The 19412-nt window shown below is 39.9% G+C and overlaps 1 protein-coding gene across 4 annotated transcripts in view; it reads left to right on the top strand.

Moving 5' to 3' along the window:
* The window catches only part of NINJ1 (ninjurin 1), a 41162-nt gene extending 23333 nt beyond the window's left edge, over positions 1 to 17829 (top strand). The window contains exons 2-4 of one of the 4 annotated variants that reach the window (XM_042453979.1): positions 508 to 742; positions 8117 to 8257; positions 17320 to 17829. In XM_042453979.1, the coding sequence (XP_042309913.1) occupies positions 508 to 742; positions 8117 to 8257; positions 17320 to 17381 (438 nt within the window). In that variant the 3' untranslated portion in view covers positions 17382 to 17829. Of the gene's footprint in view, positions 1 to 507; positions 743 to 8116; positions 8273 to 13457 lie in introns of all 4 variants that reach the window. The other 3 variants (XM_042453981.1, XM_042453982.1, XM_042453980.1) reach the window with 3 other exon arrangements.
* Positions 17830 to 19412: the final 1583 nt, after the last annotated feature.

The raw sequence follows: 19412 nt of genomic DNA, 5'->3' as shown, positions 1-19412 counted from the left end.
AGAGCTCATAAATTCTGAAACAGTGCTAATAATTGTCAGACTTGGAGCTGTAATAAACACTTCAGTTGTAAAGCAGCTTAATGGGTTTGTTCTAATTGTGGTTGACCAGGCCTGAATCCATTGGTAATCCCAACTAGAGTAGATCCATTCTGTTTAATGGCATTTACATAAGTATTGGTTCATCATTCAACAGTTCAATAGATTTGTTCTATTTAGACTATCGGTAGCATTTGAGCCATAGAATGTAGAGAAGCTTTCTTCCTTCACAAGGAAGTTCATTGAGGTCCAGTCAGAAATCATCAGTCTCACACATCCCTTGCCTGGCTATTTCCCCCTGAACTGCCTTGCCTCTCCTATACATACATTGATGGGGAGGGGGGAAATGCTGAAGATACTGCTTTCTCTCCAGCTTGTTAACATGCTGTTGGTCTTCCTGCTGTGATCATGTTTCTGCTGCAATCTATATTACTACTCTTTGACATATGTATTTGAATTTTTGTCTTTCAGCCTCAAAGACAATGGCTACAGAGAAACAACAGACCAATTAACATTAACCATTATGCCAATAAGAAGAGTGCAGCAGAGAGCATGTTGGACATTGCTTTGCTCATGGCCAATGCATCCCAGCTCAAAGCAGTCATGGAACAAGGACCTTCCTTCTCATTCTATGTCCCACTTATTGCCCTCATCTCCATCTCACTCATACTTCAAGTTGGAGTAGGTGTCCTTCTAATATTTCTTGGTATGTATGATGGTGTAAATAATTATACTTGTTTTTCTGCTATAGTGCCATAAACTTTGTTTATGATATTCATCTTTCTGTTTAAATAGGGCTCTACTTTGAACAAAAGTGGTTTGTTCAAATGAAGATATTTACTCAGTAACCTGTTTCGAGTATTCCTTCTCCATGATTTTAATTATGTGGAAGAGTTGATTTAAAGGAATCCTGCTGGTTCCCCTTTTGTGTTCCCTCTGTAAAAGAAAGTCTCTTGTACATTCAGAACTTGGAAACGTTACTTTTGGAGACAATAACTTTCAGAATCATGCAGCTGGCTGGCTGGGGAATTCTGGGAGTTGTCAACCAAAAAAGTAATTTTTCTAAACTATACTATGTAACTGCTTACATCTGATTTGAGATCCTGGACAAGTATAGCATAGTGCAGTAGTTCCCAATCTTTTCTATGGCCCACAACTCTAGGTAATGTTTGATTAATGTTTGCATCCACTGCAAAAATAATGTGACATTTGAAGATGAAGAAGTCTAATTTTGAATTTTTGAACAACAAATTGAACCACATACAATATGTAGAAACTGAACTTTTAAAAAAGCTTTTAACTCGATTCATAAAATGCAAATCTAAATTGAGCATTTAGATTCCATTTTATTAAGAAAATTCAAGGACACAAGCCACTCGTTGTCGCACTATCTCAAATTCCATCTTGCACCCCCTTGTTACCCAAAATGCAAGGGCCCCACGAGGACACCCACACTTAATATTCAAATATTGGGATTATATTAACTCAAATGACAACAGCCGAAAAGGCTTGGGCAACTAAAGTGGAGATCAAACCTGTGTATAATGGTTCAGAGAAAGAGGACTCCAGACTGCAGATTTAACATAATTTCATTTCACACGAGACACCCACTCACACATATATTCAAGAACTAATGATATAAAGGTAGTAGCAGATAGCAGCTTAAAGAGGTTTGCAGATGGTAATACTGTAGCAATTCCAGATGTGTAGTTACAATCAGGGGGACACTGTAAGGAGGAAAATGGCTCAACAGCTGCCTTAGGATCTTGGCATGCCAGGTTATGCTGAGGAGTCAAGTGAGATATGAACAGAGTGTCTGTCTGACCTCAAATGAGACTGGATTGGTGGTGCCTGGGTAGGAATTTTTATAGGGCATATCATGTCCTGGGGCTGGTTTCAGGATGTGAAAGGATTTTCAGGAGGGAAGAATTAACAAAAAAAAAAATTGAGAATGGCTGGACAATCAATATTAATGTCCTTAAACAAAGGAGTATTGCTCACAGAGGGGAGTGTACTTGGATTTCTGTTCATTTGTAAACACCAGGTCTATCACCCACGATCACTCCTATCAGTGCAGGATTATGCAGATTCTGATCTTGATATATCCATCTGCCTACATGCTCTTTAGCTCCCCCATGCTGAGTTTACTGGATTTCCTTATAAGACAAGGTATTTTCCCACACTAGGGTGCCCTTGTGGCTGTGTGGTTTAAACATCCCATTCATGTCAGTTTAGTATTGACATGAAGGAGGGGTGCAGTGGGGTAACCCTGGGGGAATCCTGGGTGTAGTGGTTTGAGTGTTGGACTAGGATTCTGGGATGCCAAGATCCAAATTCAGTTGTGGAAACTCACTGGATGACCTTGAAAAAACCCCACTGTCTCTGCCTTAAATGAAAGCAATGGCAAACCTCCTCTGAATAAATCCTGCCAAAAAAAGCCCTATGATTAGATCACCAGAGTTGACTTGAAGGTACCTCACAACAACAGTAACAACAACAATCAAGATACCAAAGCATAGGAAACATTTTCCTGTGTACCATTGACATTGACAGGCTTTCCTTTGTAGATGTTTTCCCCAACACATGGGCAGACCAGCAGAAGATGCAACACAGTGACAGTCCTACAAGCCCCACTCTTCCCATTCCATACTGTTACACACCTAAAAAGTAGTAGGGTTTCCCGAGTATTTAAGAACTCAGTAAAAATATATTCAGCTGTCTAGATGAAAGCCAGAAGATTTATATATAGGTATGCTAAGCCATGATTTGGTGGTTCAGTACTACTTTAACTGCCTTTTAAATACAGTGCATTGTGGCATGAAAGTTGTCCCAAATCATATAGTTCTTCACTACTGAAATCTGAAATGGTGCATGTGAGTAAAACTAACTCAGGGGCTCAGTGCCGCCCCTTTCCTTGCCGCACACTGCGGCCCTCATCTGGCCTTTCCATGGTGCAAAAAGAAACTACAAAAAGTGGCTCCTTTTTGCATCACGGAAAGGGCATCCTAGCGATGGCTGTGGAAGCTTTTCAGCACTCCTTTGGCGCAGTGCATTTAAACACTGCCAACGGAGTGCCATGATGCCCCTCACTGTGTGGTTGGGCACATGATGTGATGCTGGTGTGGGGGCAATGTGTGGGTGCTTGGTGTGACACCATACCCCCACACTGTCATATAACAATGGTCTATATAGGCTCTCAGCCACCTTTTGCATTTCAGGTGATCAGGCATGGGTTCTTTGTTTTGTTTTGGGGTTTTCCCCCCAGGGATATCATGGCTTTCTGATCAATGACAAACAGGATTAGAGAATTTTTAGTCCAGGAACTAAAGTACCAGCTGATAGTCTCTCATTCTTAACTTGTGGTTAAAAAAAATAAACTAGTAGATTGTACTTTTGATTCTAAGGAGTAATTTTTAGCTCGGAAAATATGTAGAAATTGTCCTTTCAACCCCAGGATTTATAGGCTGAATTATACTTATGCCACTGAATTATACTCATCTTCCACTAGCTAAGTATTTTAAATACTCTGTCATTTTCCAGCTATATAAATAGTATTCTTTTGAGTTACAGCTTTGAAAATAACAGCACTCTACCTTTATTAGGCCATCAGAGTAAACAGTTTGAAAGCCCTCCATGATTTGGAAAGATATAGTAGTTGAAATGAGACTTGACTCTATGTGCAAGGACTTGTAGCTATATACTGTATTTCCAAAGCTTATTCCTACGTAGACTCTACTAGTTTAAACCAAAATGGATTTTTTTTTAGAGTCACTTGGGTATGTTATTTTTTAACTTCAACTTTTTGAAATCTGTTCCCTATTTTTTTTGTAACAGACTGTTCCAAAACAGTTTTCAAAGTATTCTCTTTGAAACACATGCTTCTGAAAAAGCAGACAGCAGATAGTTACCATAGATTCCTGTCCGTCTAGTTTGAAAGGGTGGAAGGTGAGACAACTGCATCACTCCAGTTTCTAGTTAGGGATATCACTCTTAAGTTCCAGCCTCTGAGCTTGTCAGAAAGTCCACTGAAAGATAATGTTTCTCACTCATCTACGGAAACACTGAGTAAAGTTCAACATGGGTTCCACTTAGGGAAGAGACATTGAAATGAATGGGACTTGTTAGTCACGCTAACTTAAATCCCATCAATTTCAATGGCATTCTCTATCTTAGGTTAATGATGATCCTGGATCAACCCAGTTTGTGGAAAGTAAACTGTTGTTCCACCTTGGATTTTGTGTGAACAACACCAGCTGGGAGGCCGATGCAGCAAACATGCCTTGGGAGGCCATCTTTGGGAAATTTCATTCACATACGTTATTCAGTTCTTGGAGTAAAAGAAAGGCAGGAGAGCTGCAGCCATCCACACATCTGTCTGTGTCTTCTCATGTTATTGATATTAGCAGCTTCACTTTGACAGGAACGTGACATTTTCTTGATTCAGGGAAATTCAGGTCCTAGGGGCCAGTCAAACTTAGTTTTTTTGCAGAGAGAGATTTGCATCTGTGAATCGATTCAAAATTGATTCACAATTCCCACTATGTTTTAAGGCAGTGAATCTCTCCATGACATTTAAATCCAGTCTGAAGTTTCCACTTGCCACCATTCCAGATCAAAATGAGAGTGATCCAAATCGATATGATAGCTTACTCAGCTATCGGAGATGCGGGTTACTTTGCAGTGTGAATGGGGCCCAAATTGGTTGCTCTTCTCTTTAAACTGGTTGTTTTTGTGATCCTGATTGTTGGCTGTCTTTAAATTTTGGGGCAGAAAGGGAAGGAAGTGGTTAGCTCAGCTGCTAGGAACCTTTTCTATGCCTTTTGCCCTGGGTTTTCAGAGCAGCTTCCTCTTAGCAGATTCCAAGCCTCTGTATTTGTTTTAGTAGAAATCTCCCCTCTTCCCTGCTCTGCTTTTAATATCTTTTTTTAAAAAAAATTACAACTAGAAGTGGTTGAAATCTTTCAGGTTTTTTTTTTTTTCATTGTGCCTTAACAGCAACTTGTTCTGTTCATGAAAATGAGAAGAGAAGCATGCATTCCTCTTTCTATGTTGAATTGGGAAGTGAGCAAAGTTGAACTTTTTGCCTGTTTGAAAATGCCAGGACTTCCTGCCCAGATTACAACATTTAAAAGCTGTGAGAGTGCCAGGGGAGGATGTTTTGAATGGGAATGTTCCCATTTTAGTTGTGTCTGTGAGGAGGATCTTCTTAAGGTGGCATTACACAACCACATATTCATCCTGTAAAAAGCTCACTTTTAAACAGCCTTTTCATTTCTTTTTTTTAAAGTGAAAAAAGAAGGCAATGACAGTAGGATTAGATTACTATAATAAAATCCTTAACAATACCTGTACTTAAGAATAGCTTTGAGTATAGCTCCATTGTGTAGTACTTTAATAATGGAATAGGATTACTGTAATTCCCCTTGAAAACTCAGAACATTGCTTTCTTAATAGACATTCTTGCTTTTTTATCCTTCTCCCATGCCCACAATGTTGAAGAATCATTGCATATGTCAGCTGCAAAACTGGATGACTTTTTGAATACGTTAATCAGGGAGTTCTGCACTGAGCCAGTAGCAGTTAGAGCAGCCTACTGGGGGAAAAATACCCTAATGTTGTAATCTAATAGCTGTATCAGCTTCTGAAAACCCCCCATTGCATCATTTGGATAATTCTGGACTGTTTCCATTTCTTGGAATCATGCTTTTTGTTTTGAATTATTATAGTATCTGAGAAATGAGGTGCTGTGGCCAAGATCCATGAGAACAGGCCTGCATACTTTGGGAATTTTGGACAGGAATTTCCCATGAGAGGTCACACAATAGTCTACTTCAATCCCTTGGGGGAGTTTGCAAAGTATTTTGTGAAGGAGGGAACCCTACTGTTCAAAGAGATCATAGAACCATATCGAGTTGGGAGAAACCAAAAGGGCCTTCTAGTCCAACCCTTTATCATGCAGGAATAAAGTACTCCTATGAATGAAGTAAGTAAAATCTCCAGTAGTTTTTCTGTAACTGGTTCAACCCAATGTGTGTACCTTCAAAATAAAATAGTATTTATGGAATACAAAGAATCTTTGTACTGGTACTTGAAACTTTTAAAGCCCTTACTTCATCTTTCTTATTTTGCTGGAATCACCTTAAACAAATAAAAACAAAAGAAAGGTTTGGTGATCATGCCAGTTTCACCCATTCATATGTTCACAGTCATTGTTCTGTGGACAAACTGGACCCCACTCTGACATGGCTCGTGCATATTTGTGATAGAAAATCCAACAAAGCAAAAACATCTTGGACTCAGATTTGTTCTTTCTGTTCCTTGCTTTGTGACAAGTCAGCTAATGGAAGGTCATTTGGGGAGAGAGCTGAGGAAGAGAAATGTGGCACACTTCTTCATATGATTTCATGAGCAAGCATACATATTTAATTTAGCCCATTTATACATTTTTAAGAGCTAAGAATAAAAATAACTCCACGTGAGCTACATTTCTGCTCATCCAACTGTCTTTACCATTTAGCAACTCAGGCAAATAGAAGACACAAGCAAACACAAGGTAATGATGTTTTATACAACCAAAGCATTGAATAAGACTAAGCATCACTTGCAAGTCTTTGACCCATGCCATTTGATTAAGCAAGTGAAATGTTCTCTATTTGTAAAAATGAAAGCAGTAAGAAGGAATCACCACAGAGAGCTGATGTGGAATAAGAGGCAAATTTTGGGCAAACATGTTTTCAGCAATCAAAAGATAAATTTTCATATACCGTTTAAAATTAGGTAAACACGGTAGATTCCAGATTAAGAAGTCTTTTCATTCTGTTGATTATAGTAATTATTTCCTTATTTAAAATATTTTCTTCCAAATACAGTACTTTAACATGCATAAAATTGGGTTGTGTTTGTAAACGTTTGTCAAAAAGCTAGTGAAAGGCATCAAGAGGGGGAAAAATAGCTCATTAAAATCTGAATCAGCCTTTCCCAACCTAGTGTTCTCCAAATGTTTTGGACTTCAGTTCCCCTCAGCTCCCGTGAACAGAGCTAATGATGAAGGATCAAGTAACTTGAAGTCCAAAACATATAGAGAGTAGTTTTTTGTAGATTTTTCAGGCTATGTGGCCATGTTTTAGAAGGGTTTATTAATAATAATAATTTGTTTTATTTATATACCGCTATTCCAAAGATCATAGCAGTGAACAGCAAGTAAGCTAATTAGCAAGAGTCTGGGTACTCATTTTAGCGACCTCGGAAGGATGCAAGCCTGAGTCGAGCTTGGGCCCTTTTGCTGGTCTTGAACTCGCAACCTTGTGGTTTTGAGTGAATGGCTGCAGTACAGGCATTTAACCACTGCGCCACCAGGGCTCCATATTCCTGACGTTTCATCTGCATCTGTGGCAGAATGAAGATGCCAGCCCCAGATGCAGGTGAAACATTATCTTCTCTAAAGATGCCATCCACAGATGTAGGTAAAATGTCAGGAATAAAGTCTAGAATATGGCCACATAGCCCGAAAAACCCACAAAAACTATGGATGCTGGGAGAATATGGCCACATAGCCCGAAAAACCCACAAAAACTATGGATGCTGGGCATGAAAGCCTTTAACTTCACATATAGAGAGTGTTAGACTGGGAGTGACTGAACTCAAAATCATTGTTTCACACTTCTCATATGAGATCTCTTGTTACATCTCTTGTTACAGTATACTTCCTTATACTGGCTTCTTTTCTACTGAAGCAGTTGTTAGAAAACAGTGGTTTGCCCATTTGCTTATAGAGAACCTGCCATGGGGTTTTCCTGGCAAGATTTATTTAGAGGAGGTTTGCCATTTCCTTAAAACTGAGAGAGTGTGACTTGCCCAAGGTGAGTCACTGGAGTACCCTGATTGAGCAGTGATTCAAACTCTTGTCTCCCAGAGTCTTAGTCCAACACTCAAAATGATACACCACACTGGTTCTGCTTAGAGAACAATACTCACATTACACCCCTAGTAGATATTTAGAGAACAGTAATAAGCATCTGCTACATTTGTAATTGTGCTCCTGTGATAAAATAATCATCTTTCACATTATTTTTTCTTGCAGTCAAATATGACCTTAATAATCCTGCAAAACATGCCAAACTGGATTTCCTGAATAATCTTGCAACTGGACTGGTCTTTATTATAGTAGTAGTGAATATCTTTATCACTGCTTTTGGAGTTCAGAAGCCATCAGCCTCAATCAGTAAGTGATATAGAGGTAAGTTGCAGTCCCTAATGTGTGGGTCCATAGCAGAAAATGCATTGAAATTGCTGGGGATTACAGTATCTGGTGCTATGGTTCTCAGGTTTTTTGTTTTTTTAAAAAAATAACTGGGCAAATTCTATTGTCCCAGACTATTTTCTGACAATTCCTGGCTGCAGCATTTTATTCCCATTCTCCAATGGGTATCTTTTTAATTCCAAGATGTATGAGAACAAAAATATCTCTTCTCCCTTCAAAACAATTTTTTAATATTTGTTGTGCATCAGTGCATCAGTGAAATTGCACTTTTGCACTGTAACACTATATCTTTAAGAGCATTTTATTTAATTCCTGGAGATTTATATTCGTTTATATTAACCAGATATTCCTTTATTATCTCTTTACTTACTCTGTGCTGAAATTCCCCTATTCTGTCCTCTGCTCCATTATCCTCAAGTTGAGCACCCTTTTCCTTTTCTGAGAAGACTGAAGCAAAGAAGGTGTTGAGTAATTCTGCCTTTTCTCTGTCCTCTGTTAGCATTTTGCCATCTTCTCCATGCAGTGGCCCTACCATTTCTTTCTTCTTCCTTTTGCTGCAGACATATCCAAAAACATCCCTTTTTATTCTTTTTAACCTCTCTAGCAAGCCTGAGTTCATTCTGCACTTTAGCTTTTCTGACTCTGTCCCTACACATGCCTGCTATTTCTTTGAATTCCTTTTTTGTGATTTCCCCCTTTTCCCATTTCTTACACATGTTCCGTTTAAAACTTAGCTCAGTTGAAAGTTCCTTAGTCATCCATCCTGGTTTCTTGAGACACCTCCCGTTTTTCTTCCTCACTGGAACTGTTTGAAATTGTGCCTTCAGTATCTCCCTTTTGAGAAACTCCCATCCGTCCTGAATTCCCTTCTCTTTTAATGTTTCTGACCATGGGATCACCCTCAATACTTCTCTAAGTTTACTGAAATCTGCTCTCCTAAAGTCTAGAATGCGTGTCTGACTCTGCCTGGCTTCTCCTTTCCACTGTATAACAAACTCCAGGAGAACATGGTCACTTCCACCTAAGGATCCCACCACTTGCACCCCATTATCCAAGTCATCCTTCTTGGTTAGGATCAGATCCAAAATAGCTGACCCCCTTGTTGCCTTTTCCACCTTTTGGACAATGAAATCATCTTCAAGGCAAGTGAGGAATTTGCTAGACCTTGCGGATTTGGCTGAGTTTGAATTCCAGCAAATATCAGGATAAAAGTCACCCATCACTACTACATTTCATTTAAAACAATATAATTAAAAACATAAAAAGACCCAAGGCCAGTTCATACATGGTCTGCTAAATAGCCTGGGGTTTTATAAGTCATAACCATGAATATACATTCTGCCCAGAAACAGCCAGTGGAGCTGTTTCAAGAGGGGCATTGCATGGTCTCTGTAACCTGCTCCAATTAACAGGCTGGCTACAGATTTTTAGATCAGCTGAGGTTTCCAAACATTCTTCAAAGGCAACTCCAAGTAGAATATGTTACACTAGTCCATATGGGATATAACTAAGGCATTTACCACTGTGACCACACCCAGCATCTCAAGGAACAGGCAAGGTTGGTGTACAAGCTTTCAATGAATCCCTTTGTGGGAGAAGGGTGGGATATAAATCCTTGAAATAAATAAATAAATGTACAAAGGCATTTCTGGCCACCACAGAAACCTGGCCTCTAGTTCAAAGCTGAGTCTGGGAGTACACTCAAATTGTAAAGCTGTGTCTTCAGGGGAACTGTAACTCCATTTAACACAGACTGCATCTCTGTTCCCTGACCTGCCTTCCTAGTGACCAAGAACACTTCTGTTTTGACTGGATTAAGTTTCAATTTGTTTGCCCTCATCCAGTCTACATTGTGCCTGTGTCATACGCGGGCGCGCTTTACACAGCTTTTAGCATACGCTGAAAGCTGCATTGGGAGAAAGGATGGCAGGTCCCATAGGGAATAATGGGGTGTGCGCCTGTTGTGCGGACATGCTGCCGTGCCGGAGCATGCATGAGCCCCATTCATTTAAATGGCACAACAGCCATCCAATCCAACCCCTTTGCTTCAAAAGCACAGGCCCTTCCCTGAAATGTCCTCCCTCAAAGGAGCAATTCCTCTTTGGTAATGCACTCACCAACAGTGAACCTGCCCCCCACAAGAGTCATGCTTTTGTGTTCCAGACATGCAAGGCATCTGTGGTGGATGGTGAGAAGTACCTGCTGAGTCAGGGTTTAGTCCTGCAAAGAGCAGTCTCACTAGTGAAGCAGAGGTACAAAGCAGCAGAAACAAATAACAACCCCCTTCCTCTCTACAACCTTCTGTTCTGTTGTTGTCCCAGGAACAGAAATATTGGTGATTTTCCTCAACAGTTAAAGTATAGTCAAATTCTATGGTATTACAGTGGACCCTCCATACCACCGGGCTGGTGATCTATGGATCTGACCACCTTCAGATCACCACATGCCATATTATCAAATGATGGTGCATGCATGCATGCATGCAAACACACTGACACGCCAGTGGACACATATAGAATAATATGGGGCACAAAATCTGCATTTTTCTCATCTGTGCTGGGGCCTGGAACCAAACCCCTGCAGATGGGGAAAGTCCACCGTATATAGAAAAATTTACTTTTTAAGGAAATCATGAATTCCTGTCAAACAATGTCTTTTTGTACTACATACTGTATATGAAAGATAAATTCATTTGATAACTTATGTCCAAATGTGCAGAGATTTTAAACTGGAAAGCCCCCCTCCCTCCTTTTCCCCAGATAAACTTCGCTTCATATCCTCTGCAAGAAACCTGGATTAGGAATTCTAGCCCACAGTTTGCTGCGATATTTATGGAAATATAGAGCTACTTGGATTTCCCCCCATTATAACAATTTAAAAACATGTCATGATTCAAAATAGTCCCTGGGCTTTTCTGAGGTTTAGAAAGCTCTAGGTCAGTGGTTTGGCAATAGACAATCTTGGTAGAAATTTATTCCCATGACAAGCATTCTCTCCAGTACTCCTTTACTGCCACAGTTCCACATTCAGCTCTTCAAAAAAAGCAATATAAAGAGAAAAGTGCATGGCTGTCAGATTGCTGAATGATAATATGAAATCTTAAGGGAGTGAAGTAAGGAAAGGGTTGAAAAGCTGGAACAACTCACAACCCAGCACTGCCATACTGAGTCTCTCGCATAGTGAGCTGTGGCTGATAACTTCCAAAAATGAGTCAAGCAACCCTGACCAAACCTGATCTTGTCTGATTTTGGAAGCTCAGCAGGCCAGGCTTGGTTAATCCTTGGCTATCAGGCAATGTCAGGGATCCCCAGATAGAGCTAGGAAAGATACGTGTCTGCATCACTGAGAAGCTCCTGCTAGTCAGAATTGACAACACTAGCTGAGATGGACCAAAAATCTGACTTGGTGTAAGGCAGCTTCCGATGCTGTTGGGTCACAGGCTGACCTATAAATACAACAAACTCTAGTATTGTTAAGTTTCCATCAAATGCTTAGAGGATAATAAAAGAAAACACTGGCCATGTGGCACACTGAAAATGGCAACAGATTCAGGTTGTTTTGGACTAATGGCAAGATGGAATTCCTGGGCTGTCTGCCAGTACTTCTATTCTATAATGTCACTTTGCCTTGTCAAACAGTAGCACCAATATTTGCTGATACCATCTATCAAAGTGACAGGAAGAAAAACATTTTTCCCAATAGTTTATGAAGGACTTTGTAGCTCAGACTTATTTTAAACAAAACGAGTACACAGTTTAATACAGTAGTATTAATCTGTAGTAGAGATGGAAGTCACCTTTAACTTTCCACAGGTAAAACTGTAAACATTTAGTTTTATTTATTGTACATTTTTGTCTTCTCTCTCTCTTTTTAAAAAGTAATACTCATTATTGTTATATTTATACACTGTATTTCTATCTTTCCTTGACTACTGTGGCCCTTTTGCTTGCTAATCTGCCACTCACAGTAAGGTTGGCTGAACACAGTGGAGTTTGTTGAGAATATCAGAAAACTGTAGTGGATCAGACTGAAAAGCATAACTAGTTGAGCTTTCTGGTAGCCAACCAGCTTCCTATGGAAAGCCTATAAATGAGACATGAATACAACACCTATCTTTAATATAGGGGTGAGACGCAGAGATTCTGACTAGCAACGATTGATGGCTTTAGCCTCCATTAATTTATCTAATCCCATTTTAACCATTTGCTGCATGAGGAAAGACATCCTTATATCTCTCCCCGCCATTCATATTTAGTGGATGACTCTATTGGATTCTAGTAATACATGAGAAGATGAAAAACTTCTCTCTATCCAGTTTTCCCTTTTCACTTTGTAAATGCCTGTATAATATCTTTAGTTCTAAGAGAGCATGAACAGATTTAGGCTCCAAGAAGATGTAAGATAAAAAAGTGTGAAATGTAGCCTATAAGCTCCCTAGGAGGAGACATTCTGTTATAATAGACAAAATGCTTTTTATCTGCTCATTTATGGTCTTGTGAAGGTAATGGTGATATTTCTTGTAGTGATATAGCCCATCTTCAGAGCAAGTCCTAATCTTGGGTAAAGGTTGAAGATAAAGATCTGGTAAAGACTTTATACACTTGTTATTCTGCATATTTCACAGAATTTACAGAAGTCAGAAAGATTTGGCTTTCATTGAAATATTCTGGAATGGAATTAGTGGTGAGAATTAAATTAGAAGTATAGGCGGGTTACAGACCGCCATTACGGACGTCCTGAGGACGTCCCAGTTTGAAAAGGGGGCGTCTCTTCCAGACACCCCTAACCCTATCACGGACAGAGTCCATGACAAATGGCAGCGGCCGTTCCACACGGCCGCCGCCATATTGACGTAGCAGACGCTGCGCGTCTGCATGTCGCACCCCAGAAGTGACACCGCGAGTGCGCGACTAGCACCTCGTGGCATCTCTTCCGGGGCCCAGGAAGGAGCGCAATGTCCACGCTCCTTCCTCGGAGCGTCTGGGAGCTGCGCGGTTTGGCCGCTGCAGCTCCCAGACACTGAAAGCGGAGGCGGAGCCAGACTGCCACAATACAGCGGTCTGTAACGCGCCATAGTATGCCTATCTTCGAAAATAGTCACTATTATGTACCATGGATTCTTTTAACTGCTTTTCCTTCCTTTCTTCCTTTCTTTTCCTAGAGATGTGAGCTTTTGAATTCTGTAGAGAGTTTCTGCATGTGGAGATAATTTGGATAGAAAACATGAAGAACTTGTAACAATTCAAACAAAGATGTCTCTGTCATTCAGGTGAACTCTGTGGCAGAAAGGTCATTCTACACAATTGCTTAACTTTGTGCAAGGATGATGAACTGTTCCTGTTGTGAAAACTGAATTTAATTTTGCAGTGCAAAAGATTCCGCTTACTAGAATCAGCATTTGATACCGGCATCAATTGTTCACATAAACCTGTTGCCATTTTATCACAGAAGACTGCTGTTTAAGCCATATCTTATGACTCCATCACACTGAAAATTTCTCACTTTCCTGAGAGGTGCTGAACAATGGAGAAAACATGGCCTCCACATATGTATTGAAAAGCATGTGTAAATTATGCATAAAGAAGAACAGATTAGTCTGTTAAACCACCTAAAAGCCTGTGAAACCAGTGTTTTATGCAATTCAAAGAGCTGATGCAATTTTATTTATTTATATAATCCCAGATAAAGTATGTGTTTTATCATTACAGGGCATTCATTTGAAAGGGTAGGAAGTATTGGGACACTCTGCTTTCAATTTTTGAAGGTCATTTGATGATACCTCATGTTTGTGTATTCATGATTTAATGCTCTAAATCCAAGTCTTCTAATGAAGCCAGAATCCATCCTTTTAAATCCTTTCCATTTCCTTTTTTTTAAAAAAAATCTTTTGTTATTCTGTGTGAGTTTATTGAGGCCATACTTTGCTTGGAACAGTAACAGTCATTCAAAGAGGAAGCAGTATCTTCAAATGAAGTTCATAATATGCCTAAGAAAAGCCCTGTTGAATTGGAACAAAAACCTATGTAGCCCAACAGCATCTGTCTCCCATAAATCCAACAGCAGGAGCCAAGCACAATCTGAATAAGGGAGGCTCAGCTCTGGGCTCAAACTGATTCCTTCAATGAGTAGCTTGCTTCCTTTTTTAAAATCCTTCTGGCACTCGGGAGAATTCTTAAAGAAGGCATGGTGCACTTGCCTACAGATGCACTGTTATCTGTTAAACTGGGAGCAAAGGCCTCCTTCAAGAGGGAAAAATAGGGATTTGTCCCTCAATAAGTGTACAGTGGCTTGCAACCTGTGGGTATTTAAAACTCCAGCAAGCCTTTCTCACCCCCAATGTGATTTCATCTTCACACCTGTTTTCTTTTAATAACTGTGCACTGGAAAACATCATTTTCAAAAGGTTCCCAAATGAACCTAGAGGTGAATTGGGAAATAAAATTATTCAAATGACATACCTTTGTCCTTTATCAGTTGTTTACATCATATGTGTTTCCTTTAAGAAACTAAGCATTGTATTCATTATTTATCTTACATTAAAGAGAAACTGCCTTTAGTTTTAGATTTATAGAAACTGGCTGAGATGTAACAGTGGGCTTCATAATATCTGCCAGCAGAATTGACATCTCCTTTCTCCCTCCTGTTTGCTGCCTTCTATGCCAATGTCAAAAAACTGTTCTAGAGACTTTCTCAGCCATCTAGAAGAAGTTGGGGAGTGGGGGGGGGGGTACCATAGGGACTGGAGTTGCTGATGGAACTCCAGTGGGATCCTGGCACTCAACAAGAGGGACTTGGTGGAAACAGTGGGATCCATTAGAAGCACATCACTGGATCTTAGCCATAACTTTATCATTGCTGTATTTCATTATTGTATGTGTGTGTACATGCAAACATATCCATCCTGTATAGCTCATTATCATAACATTTTCTTTTGCCATTTTGCTAAGTTCTTCCACTGATTATAATTACATTATTTATTCTTTTTTTCTTTTTTCTTTTTTTTTCTTTTCTTTTGGTAAGAAAATAGAAGAGGAGTGCATGAAAAATCTTGGTTCTTTGTTTTTATTCATTGGTTTTGCTAAGTAAAAAAATGGATTGAACCAGAATGCTTAACATTAGACCCACTGAAATATGTGAGGCTCAATCTGGTCACATTTATCTTAAATCACACTTATTTGAGAGGGCATGAATCCAACAGATTCATGCCCAAAGAGACTCTTCCTTGCCGCCGGAGCGGCGTTTCTCCAGGGGGAGGGGCCGGTAAGAGCGGCCTCCATAAAGCCGGCTCACCTGGGCAGGAGCAGCCCAGAGGACTCTGTTTTTCATTTTGTTTTGTAAACCGCCGTGATCATAGGAACGGCGGTATATAAATAAAATTTCAATCAATCAATCAATCAACACAGTATCTTTTGAGATATGTTTGTTTTTTGTTGCTGTTCAGATTGCTCTATAATAACTGGTTTAGTTAGTAGCTCTTGTAGTTACTTATTAATTTGTAGCTTCATAAAGAGTACAATGCAACATTCAACTAACTCTTCCTAACCCTAATGTAATATTGAAATTCTTGTAAATTTTGAGTTTAAAATATTATTTCTTATTTACCTGAACTCTGTAATGCTTTAATATGATCTAGAGTCAGCATAAATTTGAGCAAATATTTTATAGAATGGAGTGTATAATTTTTTACATATTTTTTCAAAAGTTCTTAAAATATATGGTTATTTAAAATTTTGTGAGATTAAGAATATTAATTAAAGAGAACCTTCTCTTGGAATAGACTTACTTCCAAGTAAATATGCTTAAGGGAGAGCCAACATGGTGTAGTGTTTTGAGCTTGGAGTACAACTCTTGAGATCAAGGTCCAATTCCCTGCTCAGCCATGGAAACCCACTGGTTGACTTTGGCCAAGTCACACGTTCTCAGCCCCAGAAAACCCCATGGGCATTACCATAAGTTGACAACAACTTGAATGCACAGAACAACAAAAATATGCTTAGGATTGATCTTTAACTTCAGAATTTACAGTTGATAACAGTCTTACAGAGAGCCAGTGAGTGTAGTGGTCTGAGCATTGGACTATGACTCTGGAGAGCAGGGTTCAAATCCCTGCTTGGTCATGAAAACCCATTGGGTGATCTTGGGCAAGTCATAATGTCTCAGCCATTTAGGATGGCAATGACAAACCCCCTCTGAAGAAACTTACCAAGACAACAATCTTTTGTGGCATTAATTTCATGCAGAGTTAAATTCACTTATTCCCATTCATTTCCATGGGATTAAGTGTGTTTAACTCTTTATTTAGATTAAAATATAGATGAACTTGGCATTGAGTAGGCCCATCAAATAAATCTGAAAAATGAAGATGGGAAAGACCAAACAGTTGACAAATCAGACAAATTCACTACTATATTTCCTGCTAGTACCCATTTGCACTCCCACAGCTGGATTTCCTCAGAAGTAAGTGCCTCAGCAATCAGACTTGCAAATTAAGTCTTTGTTTACTTTCCAGTGATGAATCACAAAACTAAGCATGATAAATGTAGAGAATATGGAACTTTATCACACCATGGGCTCCAGGCAGGGATGAGAATGGAACGGAAGGGGGCAGGAATGAGTGGGGTACGCATTTTACTGCATGCAAAGTCACTCATTCCACTCTGTTCCCCATTCGTTCCCCATCCGTTCCAGAGGGGGCGGTTTTTGAGAACTGTTCAAAACAGTTCTCAAAAATCTCCTCCTCTGGGCACAGATTGGGAACGGAAGGGCAAGGAACGGAACGAGTGAGGGGCCTCCTTGTGTGCAGTAAAATGCGTCCCCCACTCATTCTGTTCCCTTCCAGGCTCCTTTTGTCCCGTTCTCATTCCTGCCTGGAGCCCTGTGCGATAAAGTTCATAGTTTGGAAAAATTACATGCTAAGACAAACAGAAGTATCTTTTTCAGATGTGTTCTGAAAAATGTCTGGTTAATGTATTGTCTAGTTTGACCAAACTGTTATGAGTATATCCTTGTATGTATCCTTACAGGATTCATCATTTCTGAAAAAGAGTTACATCAATACTTCTGTAAAGGACCTTTCTTCCTCTGAGAAATAAATTTTGTGGGTGTGTTACGCTGCTTGTCACAAATGATATCAGAGGACAATCCAATAGAGGCCTGCAATATTCATACAGCCATTTGACACCAGTGGTTGGAGAGAAAATCGCTTGCCCCACCCAATAATTGCTGTTTGAGAAACAAGGAAATTCAGTGTATCCATAACAGACACTCTGTCTTTTGGGGAAATGTCTGGCTCTGTATTTAAGTCATCTAAAATTATATTCTAGACATTTATATCTTGAGTGCCTCATCACAGAGTGTATACAGCCATATATACTGTAAATGTCCTTTGCTGGAAGTGGGATCTGAATAATTCTGATCCTTCTACTCAGGTTTGGATCCTTGTTTTATTTTTTAATTGCAGCTACATTATATTGTTTGTACTTTAATTATGAAGATGAATTTTCCATTGATCAATAAAGCATTTTTGATAGTTGGGTATGTCTCACATTTTATTCAGACCTTCATTTTCTGTTTCTTTTGCAGTCTTGCAGATACAAACTTGAAGTGAATGAGCAGTTTCGTTGAGTTGGGCTCAGGGCATTTTGTTTCTATTCTACACTGTCAGTTTACTGAAATTGAGATAGACTTTGGGAATCGACTTTCTAAAAATATGTTTGAAAAAGCAATTAACATTTCTGAGGCCTCAACATAGTACCACTGCAGATGCAGCTTTTAGAAAGTAACTATTTACTATTTATCCATTATTCAAAAGTATATTTTTGAATATTATTCAATACAATATTTATTTATTTTTACTATTTATTTATTTATTCTAGTATTTATTCATTTTTTAAATTGTTTATTCATTTTTCAAAAGTGACTGAAATAGGTATTTCTAGGATTTTTTTTTTAAGTTAAAATAAAGAATCGTCATGTTGTAGCTGTTTGAGTCTTGGACTAGGAGAAGTTTGTATCCCTGCTCAGTCATGGAAACCCATTGCACGACCTTGGACAAGACACACTCTCTCAGCCTTAGAGGAAGGTAGTGGCAAACATTCTTGCCAGGAAATTGTAATAATAGGTTCTCCATAAGTCAGAATCAACTTGAAGGCAGAAAACAACATTGGTTTTTTTTAAAAGTTACTTTTTAAAAAAATCAGCAGTCCCACAAACCATTGGCTTGTGTTTCAAAACTCATATGGAGAAAGGCCACATGCACTCATAACTAAAACAGTGCAGTTACACTGCAAAAGGAGTGAAATTATTCCTCATTTTGCAATTGTAATGTAATGTAACAGAGGCAGGTTACACACCGCCATGAAAGTACGGAGTCAGTCCGTACTAGGGTTAGGAAGGTACGGTGCTTCCGCACCCCCCTAACCCTAGTACGGACTGAATCCATACAAAATGGCGGCTCCCCTTCCACATGGGGGCCGCCATGACAACGTCACGACCGCGCCACCTCTATACGGGGCGGTGCAGACGTGACATCGTCAGTCCGCGCCAGGGCGCTTAGTGCGCCCTTTCCGCGGACCAGGAAGGACCTCCATTTTGGAGCTCCTTCCTGTTTGCGGCGACGCTTTGCGTCGTTGGGCGCAGCCTTCAGACGGCTGCGCCCAGCAAAGCAAGGGAGAAAGAGGCCAAGTGGCCCCTTTCTCCTCCCCACCGCCGCGGGGTGTCCTTGGGGCATGAAGCCCCAAGGACACCCCTTTTCAGGCTGCGGGGAAGCAGCGTTTTGCCGCTTCCCCGCAGCCTGAAAAGCGGCGGATCGGGGCCTCAGAGGCTGCCGTTCTGGCAGCTGAGACCCCAATACACCGGGGAAAGGGGCGGGTACAGCCCGCCCCAAATGGGCAGTCTATAACCCGCCAGTAGCTTCATTGTCACCTGCTCCTCAGTGGTTTTAATTGTAACTAGTTACTTCCATGGAGATTATTCCTCAGGGAAATACATTTATGGGGATGAAGTAATACAAACAGAACAACAAAGTGCTGCATTTGTTATCCGTTCAATAATTTTTTATATTGCTTTGACATCTCTAAAATTCTCCCTATAATTTATATGGGAGACCAAGGGCAAT

This window comes from Sceloporus undulatus, chromosome 2 (genome assembly GCF_019175285.1).
Source record: "Sceloporus undulatus isolate JIND9_A2432 ecotype Alabama chromosome 2, SceUnd_v1.1, whole genome shotgun sequence".
In the NCBI taxonomy this organism is placed as follows: domain Eukaryota; kingdom Metazoa; phylum Chordata; class Lepidosauria; order Squamata; family Phrynosomatidae; genus Sceloporus; species Sceloporus undulatus.
This window is presented reverse-complemented; position numbering and strand designations above follow the sequence as displayed.